Source organism: Lagenorhynchus albirostris, chromosome 2 (assembly GCF_949774975.1).
Source record: "Lagenorhynchus albirostris chromosome 2, mLagAlb1.1, whole genome shotgun sequence".
Lineage (NCBI taxonomy): Eukaryota > Metazoa > Chordata > Mammalia > Artiodactyla > Delphinidae > Lagenorhynchus > Lagenorhynchus albirostris.
Window position 1 is genome coordinate 22,933,515 of NC_083096.1, and position 13,378 is coordinate 22,946,892.

General features: G+C 39.5%; 1 protein-coding gene across 1 annotated transcript in view; it reads right to left on the minus strand.

The window, feature by feature from the left end:
* Positions 1 to 12,269, minus strand: part of ACBD3 (acyl-CoA binding domain containing 3) — a 34,478-nt gene extending 22,209 nt beyond the window's left edge. Inside the window, exon 1 of the mRNA XM_060128056.1 lies at positions 11,943 to 12,269. Coding sequence (XP_059984039.1) covers positions 11,943 to 12,228 — 286 coding nt within the window. The 5' untranslated portion in view covers positions 12,229 to 12,269. The remainder of the gene's footprint in view (positions 1 to 11,942) is intronic.
* Between the last annotated feature and the right edge of the window lie 1,109 nt (positions 12,270 to 13,378).

Below are 13,378 nucleotides of genomic sequence, written 5' to 3' on the forward strand. Positions count from 1 at the left end.
CGGAGCTTGTGCTCCGCAACGGGAGAGGCCACAACAGTGAGAGGCCCAAGTACAGCAAAAAAAAAAAAAAAAAAAAAGTCTAAATTCTATGAAAGTGGTTGCTTTGACCCAAATAAACGTCAATAAAGATAAAGTCAGATGGAAACTTTATTCACTGGAAGACCAAACACTTTTCTGAGTAGTCATGTAATACAGCAATTTTCAAACATACACACACAAGAATTCTTATTTGCTTTAGGGAGATGATCTGAAGCTAACAGATAGGACTAGTGGGTATGAAAAAAATATTTTAAAAATATGACTACTATAAAGTTATTCTAATGGAGGGAGGGTCCATTTCTTATGAGGTGATAAATTTGCTCCTTTATTTCAAACTAGAATCGGGGACCATGGGAGAGGGTGAGTCAACAAGGAAACTGTACCCGTTATTCAGCAAGGTGTTAGGCTAACCTTGACCCTAAAAGGTGACTCATCAACAGAGGGAGGGGGGGTTTCAGGATTTTTGGATGTCATTTTAACATCTGCCCTTTTTATGCCTGACGGAATTAATTTTTCAAAAGGGGAATATGTTTTTAAGTGTAAGTTTCTGTCAAGCACTCACATAAATTTGTTCACCACCATGAACGCCAGCACTAAGCACAGGCCTTGTAAACAGGCACTCACCACACCAAAACCACACCCAACAAATCTCTCTAAAGAAGAAACTGACTGTACAGGTCAAGTTCTGTGAAAATGAGCAAAACAGTACATCCAATCTTGCGAATTTTACTGGCCTTTCCATAGAATCTTTTATGCATTTGCTAGTTTTAAGACTTGCGCTATAATCCTTCCTTTAATACGTATTACTGAATCTTCAATTTATTCATCATTATTCTAGCTGGGAACTAAATCTGTCTTAAACACACACACACACATACACACACACACATACAAACCAAAGAAATGGAAACACACCAAAATGTTAATACTAATAATTATTTCTGAAAGATTGGATTACAGATTTTTTCTTTATTCATTTATTATTTCCACAGATTTCCAATGTGCATATGTACTTTTATATCAAATACACATATGCTTTTTTTCTTTTTTAACAAACCTTTTTAAAAAGTCAAGGCAACTTATTTTTCAGCCTTTGGGACGAGATTAACAGATCAATTATTCTCTCCTGAGGAATATACAAAACCCAGAAGGATATACTAAGAATCCCAACCACCTTTAGTACAGGACAGCCCACATCATGTTGACATTCTAAACTTCAACGAAAACAGAAAATGAAAACCCTTCACAATCAATATCATTAGGCAGACTATTATAGTGTCACAAAAAAGTTACTTCTCTCCTACTCTTCAGATGGCTCTAGTTCACACACCACGAAGGTTTGTTTTATTTAGTTTTTCTGCGTTAGATGAGAATAATTTTCTCCTAAATTATTTCTTTTTTAAAAAATATATTTTATTTATTATTATTTTTTAACTTGGCCTTGTTTCACGACTTGTGGGATCTTAGTTCCCTGAGCAGGGATCGAACCCAGGCTCTGGCAGTGAAAGCACCAAGTCCCAACCACTGAACAGCCAGGGAATTCCCTCTCCTAAAATTATTTCTGGTTCCAAGGGCATTAAACGTAGTTAGCAGGAAAGAAGTTATAACTACCATAACTGCAATAGACAGAAAAGCCTTGCTGAAACTCAAAGATCTTTAGCCAAGACCATATTCCCAAAGGAAAGCTCTTTCAGTCCTGCCAGTAAGGAAGAGAGGCATCATCCTCGGTCCCTGCACTTACAGAGTTAATTAGTACAAAGTCATTGAATTCAATCAATTTGGAAAAGCACTTTCTATGGCAACAAAAAAAGACAAATATAAATTATGCTGGAAAGAAGCGGCAGAGCTATTTTTCAGATGCAAGTGTGTGAAAACACATCAATGAAAGGCAGGAAATGACCATCGCTACTACCTGGAGAAGCGTGCGTACAGAGCTAGCCACTTTCAATCAAATGGACTAAAAGGGATCACTTGTTGGCATCTGTCCAGCAACAATTATATTAAAAAGTTTATTTTCTATAAAATTGAAGACCAAAAGTCAGGTTAAAAATCTATTTTACCTAAAGGAGACAGACTAAAGCAGGGATTGGCAAACTAGACCAATTCTGCCCAAAGTTGTTTTTTAGGGCCTGTGAGCTAAGAATGTTTTTTATCTTTTTTAAGAATTGTTAAACAACAAGCAGAAATAGACAAACAAAAAACAAAGAATATGAACACAGACCATATACGGTCCTTAATGCCTAAAATATTTACTATCTGTCCCTTTACTGAAAATGTTTACTGACCCTGGACTAAAGGAAGAAATAAATGCAAAAGCCAAATGATTTCTAAATATTTTAAAAATTCGAATATAATTAAAAGGATTGAAAACATAAAATTCAACTTCCAGTTAAACATGGTGAACTGAACACACACAATTACATCTGATCCTCAATGAAACCCCACTAAAAGGAAAAAGGAAGCCAATTCAGAGAACCCTGGAAAGGCTCGGGAATTGAAGGTACCAGGTTCTTTAAAAGCTGAAGTCTAGATAAAAACAGGGGTTTTGGTTTAAAAACTATCTAGGGACCTCCCTGGCAGTCCAGTGGTTAAGACTCCACGCTTCTAATACAGGGGGCTTGGATTCGTTCTTGGTTGGGGAACTAAGATCCCACATGCCTCGGGGCGTGGCCAGGAAGTAAAACAAACAAACAAATAAATACACACACACATATATATATGTATATAAATAAAAACTATCTAAAAAGCAGGTACCCCTACCTCCCATTTTGTTTGGCAATCCCAAGCAGGCAGATGGCTACCTTGCCCCTACTTAGCAGAGGTCTGGATGTGTACACTAGAGAACACGAATCACAGATACTCCAGGTAGGAGAACACCAGCCTGAGAGTGAACTGCAGGACTAAAAAGAGAAATGAAATGAAAGTTACGCTGGTAAATGGTAAACAACTTCCACCCACCCTCCCTTCTCCTGTCTAGTGCCTAAATGCTGGCCAACTAGATTCATACACTCCAGGCAGGAGACAGGAATATTTTCATGAAAAACTGGCACAAAATAAAAGACTTACACGTACTAGTTTGAAAGACACTGATGTCGAGGGTTCCCCGATGAAACTTCTGCCTCATTACCTACAATAAAAGCTTGTACTCAAGGTTACAATTGGCTCTCCAGTGCCTCACCCTTTAACAAGAATGAATACCCAAGGATCACCGGACATTTGAGAAAGCTCCCAACATGGGGGAAAAAAAAGGCTGAAAGAAATTTCCAACAGGAAAAGAGAAAGTCTAAAAGAAAATAAGGAATTCCAGGAGAAGGAATTCCAACACCACAGAGAGTTGAAGGTAATTTTCAGGATGACAGTGGGCGGAGGCTCACAAGGTAGAAAGCTAAGACTGAATCAAAAATTTAAGGATATCTAGGAGAGATGTCTCTTAAAAAAAAGAGTTTACCTGAGGACAGAGAAAAAAATGATAATTACCTCTAACTACACAAAAGACAAAAGAGTTTGCATAAGAACCAAAATATAATCAAAGCGCATGATCTGTCTCAGGTATGAATAACACAAATAGAAACAACTGACACTGATTTAATCACAAATGTGATATTATAAAATTAAGAATTTGGGAAGAAGGAAGAGAGAGGCATACATGTATAAGCTACTTTTTTCTTTTTCTTTCTTTCTTTTTTTTTTTTTTTTAATTAAAGAAGCAGGGACTTCCCTAGTGGTCCAGACTCCACATTCCCAGTGCAGGGAGCCTGGGTTTGATCCCTGGTCAGGGAACTAGATCCCTCGTGCCACAAGTAAGACCTGATGCTGCCAAATAAATAAATATTTAAATAATAATAATTAATAAATTAAAAGAAGCAGCAGGAAAATGGAGACAAATACCAGAAGAAACAGTTAAAATAATGGAAAGTGGTTGCCTTGGGAGAGAAGGTCTTGGAGATGGGAAAAAAGAGAGACGGAGTTGGCTATTTTTCCTTATAAATTTTATAGCACAACTTGACCTTTTAAATTGCCTTGGTTTTCACTTTGATAAAAAGGTAAAAGGAGTAAACTCATATGCTCAATTTCAGTAATCAGCTCAGAAGACATTATAACATGTGGTAGGCATAGTAATACTACCCCCCCAAAGATATCCACATCTAATCCTCAGAATCTATATCCCAGTGAATATGTTAGGTTACAGGAAAAAGGGGAATTAAGATTGCAGCTGACCTTATTCTGGACTACCCACGTGGGCCCAAAGTAATCACAAGAGTCCTTATAAATGGAGGGAGAGCAAGAAGAGTCAGACGGAGATTTGAAGATGTTATGCTGCTAGCTTTGAAGATGGAGGAAGGGGCCACAAGCCAAAGCACGCAGCTGGCCTCCCGAAGCTGGAAAAGGCAACAGATTCTCCCCTAGAGCCTCCAGAAGGAACAGAGCTCTGCTGACACCTGGATTCTAACCCCGTGAGACCCATTTTGAGCTTCTAACCTCCAGAACTATAAAACAGTATGTGTTGCTTTAAGCCACTAAATTTGTGGTAACACATTTTCCCAATAAAGAGAGAAATGGCTTCTAGATTACATTTCTATTAAATTCATAAGTATCTAACTTTACAGTTCTAGTAAGACAGCATGAATAATTTGATAATAGCGTTATAATCACAGTTACCAAGCCCAAAGCTCTGAAAGATTACCCTTCCATCTGAAATTAATTAAACAAAAAGTTATTAGTCTCACATGTCAACTGTCAGAGTAAGTTTACTGAGAAATATTTTTCTCTTCTCTCTGGAGGTGAAGATAGAGGAAGGTAACAAATTATTTCAATGTTCCTTCTAGCCTTTATTTGATGAAATGAAAGCCAATAAAATCTATGGGTTGGAAAGGATATTAAAGATAGACGACTGAACTGCACAACCAAAGTTCAAATCCTCTCTACATAACCACTTGCTCTACAATAATTTGTTACTGGACACACTATATAAAAAGGTGTATATTGTAACATCAATAGTCTAAAATGTGAGGGAGGGAGAAGTGAAAGAATAGAGTTACTGTATGCTATGGAAGTCATCAGTTTAACCTATATTTTTATACTACAGTATAGTATTTTATAGTATAACTATATTATATAAGCCGCACGGTAACAACAAAGAAAAAACCTGAAGTAGATACATAAAAGATTAAGATAAAGAAATCAAAGCATACCCACCTAGTTACTGCTAACGTATGCTTGAACACTTCCTAGTGATGGGAATTCATTGTCTCAAACAGCCTATTCCATGTTTGGATAGCTGTGATTTTTATTTTAGGTCTTTATTCTGAGTAGATTTGTCTCAATTTTATCCACAGGGTCTATTTCTAGTCCTTGGCATTAAATAAAACACATCTAACAGATCAGACCTCAAAAAAAGCCACAAAATACTGTACATCATATTTGCCCTGAGTTCTCTATTCTTTAGGCTAAATATTCCCAGCTTATTCACTCATACATACCTCCTAAAGACCCAGCTCTGCTATTATACTAAGTATATAACACAGACACAGATAACCTTTCTTAGCCTCAGTTTTGCTATCAATAAAATGGAGATAATGACTTCTCACATTTCTTGTGAGGGTTAGAAATAATGTGTTCCAAAGTCTTGATACAGTGCCTGAGTAGAGCAGACACTCATTAAACAGCAGCTATTATGATAATGATGGCAGGGATTCGAATTCCCACACTATACAAGTTGCTCTCTTCTGAATGAGCTCCATTTTGTCTTTAACCCTAAAGAATGATGCCTCAAACTGAAAGCAGTATCCAGGGACTGTCTGAACTGTGTGGAAGATAGCAGGACCACCTCCCCCTTCTCTCATTGCAGATACAGAATTTCCCCCAAAGCAGCCTAAGCTCAAATCTGTTTTCTTTCATGGCCCTATCACTGTTGCCTGGCAGAGAATACACTTTGAATAAAATCCATCTTCTAGAAATATTAAAATTAAAACCACATCCTGTCCATGTTCAATTGAGAAATAAACTGATACATTCTTATACTACTTATAATAAAGTATAATAAATGCAGTATTTCTGAGTTAATGAGTATGAAACTCTGGAAACTGTCTAGCATGTACAAAGTGCTTAATAAAAGTTGATCTCCCCCCCATAAATTCAACACACTCTCTAATAAATTCTTGGTAATCTCTCCTCTTCAACAACATAAGCAGTCACAGAATACCAATTGCTAGGTACTCTGCTAAGAGTTATATATATATATATATATATATATATATATATACACACACACACACACACACAATTCTTATAATTCTTACAACAATTTGAGTAAAGGAAGGCAGATTTTAAACAACTGAGTGGCAAAACTAGGAAAAAGTACCCCAGGTAGTGTTCACTCCAGAACTCAACTTCCTAAATACTGAGCCAGAGTAGCTCTCGTTTTAGCTAACTGATAAAAGTAAACATTACCTCCTTCTGGTTGTTGGTTACCAAAGTGTACTCACTTTGTAAAAATTCATCAAGCACCATTTATGATTTATATATTTTTCTGCACGTGCAGTAAATAAAGGGGAGGCCTCAGGCAAATGTTAAATCAGTTACACTAAAATATACACATATACAAAAATATATACAAAAAATACACATATATAAACATATCCTTGAATCCAGTATTCAAAGGAAAATTTTAGTTCAGCTCAAATCTAATATGAAATAGCAAATTAAAAAAGCAGATGTTTAAAAGGCATTACTATTCTTGGAGGCTATAATTTTCTTTCTTATAAGTGTCTCTTAGGTCTATTACATCCTCCTACGCTATACATGTATAACTAAAGATAAAGACAATAAAGAAGGGAAAAATAAACTCAAAATTTAATAGATATTCAATAGTAACAATTAAGCTTGAATTTATCTGAAGCTAGTCCACTTAAGTCCAGGAGGCGCACACTAATTATTATGTTACCAAAGAATAAATTACAGTTGTACAGTATTTTAAAACATTAATGGAGCCATTTATAAAAGTTCTTGGAGATGCATATGTTTCAAGAGGACAAAAGGAAATGGAACTATTCAGTATGTACATGATTGCTTCTCTGCTATCAGCAACATAACACAGTGTAATCTACAGCAATGCTAGTGGAAATTCATTAACAATTCCACAGAGAAACTGAGTCCTAGACTTAAGTTCCTCCAAATTCAACTACAGCTTCCTTTCACATATCACACCCTCAAAAACTTATCACTCCCCTCACACACACACACCCTAGATCTGTCTACTGAAATAACGACCAATCCAGTAGCAATGAGCGTCCACTGCTAACACCTAGATTACAGCTCTTCAAATGCCACTTCCCACTAAAGGAACCATGTCTCTTTGGAGAAATGGCTGATTCCTATGGAGGCAGGAAATGTATACGATGAATCTGGAACATCTCATCATACCAGATACCAAGGAAGCTATAGAAGACTACTAGTCATGTCAGAGGAACTTAGGAGCCAATCTTAAGAGGCCACCACTTGCTAAAGATCATACAATTTGAGCCTCAATAATAAGAGCCTAAGTAAAAAAAAAAAAAAAAAAAGGTTTACATGCATGAGTATATAACATTTTGAAAACTGTCACCTTTTGAGGCTGCTAAGGGAGACAACTCATTATTTTGAAACCTAATAATGGGAAAGGAGCATTTATCTTTTCTTTCTTATTTAAGCTGTACCCCAAACCAAACAGCATGTGAGGAAAAGTATTACAGTGAAGGAAAGACAATTAGAATATTACCATTTTTCAATTGCTAATGAATCACACATCCATTTTCAATTTACCAAGAGTAAAACACAATCATTATGTTGGCTAAATGCAGGCCTCTCAAAAGGTCTAATAATGTATTAGTAGCAATGAGATTTAGCATTTATCAATATTTTTGATGGGCACATTTACTTCAGTCCTTTGGAAGGGATTTTTTCATAACAACCAAAATTGGAAACTGGGTAACAATGTTATGTAGGAATTTAGAGCAGATGATTCTCCCACACTTTACCTTTCCAGATCTCTGAAGAGATTCTCGATAAAGTGACCATGAGCAGAAAAACAATATCTTTCCATTAGCTCTTAGTATTTTCAAGCAAATATATTAAAGAAGTTCTAAAACGTGGTAAGGCAACAAGGTAGGTAGTTTTGAATATTTTCCTAGGAACACCATCAAAAAGCAAGGTTCCTATTTGCTTTTCATCTCCTATAGTGGGAAGAACTGCCTTTGGAATCAGACAGACCCAGGACCCACTCTGCCTCTTACTACTGGTAACTAACGGGCCTATAGGACAAGTTTCTCAACTAAGAAACCAGGATAACACCCCCATTGAAGGGCTTGTAGAGGATTGGATTACACAAAACAGTATATATACAGCTCTCAAAATAGTACCTGATATTTAGTGAACATCTGCTCAATAACTGGTGGCAATTATCACTCTGGAATTTTAAATTAATGCAACCATCTACCAGCTTAATGGAGTGAGGCAACAAAGTATTAGAGAAGGAAAAACTCACCCCCAAGAACTCTAAAAACTGAAACACAACTCCCCAGGTTAACTCTATCCAAGAAGTATAAAGGCTACAATAAAGCCAGCTGATTCATTCCTTAACCTAAAGAGAGAAGGAAACCAGCTTAATCTTCCTAAAGTAGAACTGGGCAACTTTGCTCCTCCTTTTAAAAACCTTCAATGGTTCCTCACTGTCTGCTGTCAAAAAGGCTATTTACAATAGCATTCCAGTCCTTCCACGGATCTGACACCAACTTACCTTCCCAGCTCTCTCCATCAAACTACAGTACCTACTTTCTATTTGCCATTTCCCCGACACACGTCTTGCCCTTTCAAGGCTCTTGGCCTTCCCCCTTCTCTGGAATGGCATTTGCTCTCTGGATCCTCCACATTGTATTGCAGTTGCCACTGGGTCTTTAACTCCTCTTTTGGACTCTAAGTTCCATAATAGCAAAAGGGAATATACTATTCATTTACAGTGGTAACCTTATATAAAACTTGATCCATAATAAGGATTCAACAATGTCTGGAGCTTAGATGGTAAAATGATAACTTACATTTTCCAGTATTTTCATCTATTATTTTACTTTTATCTTCAAAAACTAAGAGGGTTAGCTAATTGACACAATGGGTTCAGTCACTGGCCTATGATCACTGTGACAGGGATAGAATGAGAAACAGGGTTCCTAATTCCCAATCCAAGTTATTTTCAATGGAAAAAGATACCCATGCTTTCAAGATTCATATTTATTCCACAGTAAAAGATAAAGTGTAATGTTATTTCTAATTCTTGTGAGATACAAAACCACAAAATAGTGATTTATTAAAGTCCTTGCAAGACTGATAAAAATGCCAAGTATTATGCTGGAAAAATTCACACATTAAAACAAAGGCAGACAACACTGGACTCACCCTACTTTCCATAATTCTTCTGACTGTTTTTCGATCCTTCCCCCCAACCCCAACTCAGGAACCTCATATACTAATAGCTTCTTCATTGCTAACATGTAATGATCCATGCAGAAAGGGAGCTTTTGATTGCTAGACTGTTATTTCTCCTTTTAAGTACTTGGATATTGCTTTGAGAGATTAACTTAGGAACTTAGTAAATCATAACTATCAATGTAGCTTTTTTCTTTAAGGTGACTGATAACTAGGTCCCAAATTACAGGTTCCCCTAGGAATCCTACCACTCAACAAACATGTTAAGATAATGTTAGGTTTAGAGCACTAAACCTTAAATCTGAGATGTCAAATTTCATTTAATCCAGCCATATTATATCTCTATATATAAACAAACTGAGTCTGGAAGACAAAAGTTAATTGTCTAGGAGTACATGGTAAATAGAATCCAGAGGGATTCCCTGGAGGTCCAGTGGTTAGGACTTGGCGCTTTCACTGCCGTGACCCGGGTTCAATCCCTGGTCGGGGAACTGGGATCTTGCAGGCTGCGCGGCACAGCCCAAAAAAAGGAATCCAGAGCTTCCTGACTCCCAAGCAATGCTAAATTTACTGCACATTAAGAGTGTTTTAGGGACTTCCCTGGTGGCGCAGTGGTTAAGAATCTGCCTGCCAACGCAGGGGACATGGGTTCGAGCTCTGGTCTGGGAAGATCCCACATGCCGCGGAGCAACTAAGCCTGTGCGCCACAACTACTGAGCCTGCGCTCTAGGGTCCGCGAGCCACAACTGCTGAAGCCCATGCACCTAGAGCCTGTGCTCTGCAACAAAGAGAAGCCACCTCAATGAAAAGCCCGCACACCACAAGGAAGAGTAGCCCCCTCTCGCCGCAACTAGAGAAAGCCCGCCTGCAGCAACGAAGACCCAACACAGCCAAAATAAATAAATAAATAAATAATGGGGGGGAAGAGTGTTTTAATCTTTCAAAGAAGACATTACTGCCATTTTCAAATAAGACAGACTCAGAAGATAAAATTATCCATTTATTTTTTTTGTTAGTTATATGGTGAAAGTTAGTATTAGAAGTTCATTCTTTTCTATTCTTACATGTTATTCTGCTACAATATACTTTAATCTTATTGTACACCGGAAATGTAAGTTCCAAGAATAAAAATTTTAAGTAAAATGTAGTTATATGAATTGTACAGAAACCACCAGATTTTTACATAAGTGGTATCATCACCTCAGGAAACTCTAAATTCAAGCCAGTGACCTAAGGGTCAAGTGATCCAAAACCCATTAGCCATTATCAATTCCCCAAGCTGGCACGGAGAGCTGAACTCATCATGCAATGACTATGAATATTTCAAGGGTAAACTTTTTAATAAAAAATGCAATGAAGGGGAATGACCAAATATTCTGGAAAATTTATAAAAGACTTTCATTAGTTTGCACAATTAGAGTCATTTTCAGAGAAAACAAATAACTTTCGAATGTATCACTACTTTCAACGACTCAACTTCAGCTAGTAAGATATGTACTCCAAAAGGTACTCCCTCTGGGAAAAGTGTCATAAATATGCTGTTCTGGAATGTATACGGAACCTAGCAACCACGCCTAAAGTTTCATTTGCTGATGTTTCTCCTTGCTCATCTACCCCAGAAGATCTAAGTATCTCTTCTCATCAGTTTTTCCCACTGACAAGGTCATGTGACTGGTACCACCACCATCTGACTACGTGGTGTCACCCAATTAAAAAAACCAAAAAAAAAAAAAAAAACCCACACACCACAATCTAGCTCTAAGACAAGATTTATTACAATTAATTCTGTGAGAAGTACAGAGGGTACTTTTAGACCTTAATCTGAGAATTCACTCTTGGACATTGCTTATAAGGTAAAATTTTAACGATCTAGAAGTTACTAGTTACATAGTGAGCATCCCTTCTCTTCAGAGTTTGACAAGCCAAGGGGGATTAATACTTTACTTCTTTCTCTCTGCCACATCAGTACTGCCAGGTGATCAAGTCCTAAGCTCTCCAGAATGAATGGAAAGTATATATATGAAACCCATGAAAAGATTTCCACTGTGGAAAAAGGGCAAAAATCGGTGGTTCTGACGTGCCAAGCCATAACAAACAGGAAAAGGAATGCGACAGTTAAAAAAAAAAAAAAATCCCAGAACGGGAACCTCTGGGAAAGAGAGAGAGATGGCTCATTCTTCCACCCAGGCTCCTGGAAAACCGAGAAGCTAAGTCAGGTAAGATGCCCCGGTAACCTCGGGGAGGCGGGACCCGGACTAATAAACCAAGGTTCCAGGCCCCTACGGGTGGGACCTAGTGGCCAAGCGGGTAGTGACAAACTTCGGGTAACCCCAAGGACAGAGCCCAGCTCCGGTCACCGCGGTCCCGCACGGGTGGGTGAGGACGAGACGGGTCCAGTCTCCCCGGGGCGGGGCAGAGGCGGCGGGGGTGGGGCCTGCTCGGCTCACCTTTGAAGAAGCGCAGCGCCAGGCCATACAGCTCCTCCAGGCCGAAGCCCCAGCGCTGCTCCAGCCGCCGCGCCTCCTCCGCCGCGCCCCCAGCCGCCGCCTCCCCGGGCTCCGGCTGCTCCCCTGCGGCGCCCGGGCCCTGGCGGGACCCGGGAGGCGAGGGCGGCGGCAGCGGCGGCGGCAGCAGCGGGGCGCCCTCCGCGCCGGGCCGCTCCTCCGGGTCCGGGCTTAGTGTGAGCCCGTCGACGGACACCTCGAGTCGCTCTGCGTTCAGCACCGCCGCCATCTCCGCCTGCTGCGCCTCCTCGGCGGGGACAGGCGGTGGCCACGTATCGACTTCCTGCTGACCTCTGACCTCCGCCTACCGACACCGGAACTTCCGCCGCTGAGTAGAATCTAGGGCTCCCGGGCATGGTGCCCCGCCCCCCCGATCCGTCGGTCGGCCCCGCTCTGCCACCACTCGCTCCGACCCCTAGCCCCGCGGGTCCCGAGCGCACCGTGCCCACCTTCACCCGGTCCCCCTCCTGCCCTCTTCCCTCCCGGAGGGAGGGTACTACAGCCCAGCGGCCCCCGCCCCGCCGTTCTTTCCGGCGGCTCGCGGTGTCCGGCAGGGGAGGGGCCGAGCGGGGTCAGAAGGACCCCGAGTAAGGTCTGTGACGGGAGGGTGACTGCTGGTGAGCTCCCTACCCCTCCGGTCAGACCCTCCGCATTGGTAGAGAGTTGTGTGTTTGGCGGAACTCTGGCAATTCTAAGGAAATGCCGAGCAAATGCCTTTTTTTTTTTTTTAAGAAGAAACTGAGGCTGCAGAGAAATTCCGTGGCTTCTGAGACTGTCGTGGAAGGGCACATCCTGGTTTTTTCGGGAACTGAAGCTCCTACAATTTGTGGGGCCGTCATTAAGTAAAAAACACAAAAATTACGAGCAGAAACGTAGGAAAGTGAATATATATTTAGAATGAGAAAGAACTCAGAAGTGACATTTTGAAAAGTTAACAAAACTCACAAACATCACACAGATAACCATAAAATTTTTATTAACTGCCTGACACACTTCTACAGGGCGTCCAAAAATCCAGAACATAATTATTTTATTTATTTTTTAAAGATTGAAAAAGCTCTTGACAACGTTATGTATATTTATCTGTGTTCCTAGACTTTATGGGCAACAGTTACGATAATTTTCCCCACACTTTTTGGCTGTATACTTTTGATCAGCTTTTCCTATGATAATTGTTTTGTAATGTTTTCTATAAGGAAAATAGAAAAATCAGTTTTTAGCATGGGGATCCTTTCTTTTTTTATTATTAATTGCTTATAAATTTTAGCTTCACAACTTATTACTGAATTACTGTGTATTTGTTTAGGGTTATTGTCAAATTTGGGAAACCGTGTCAAGTTTCTCTCACATATGAGCTATAATATTTCAGGACTGTCTGG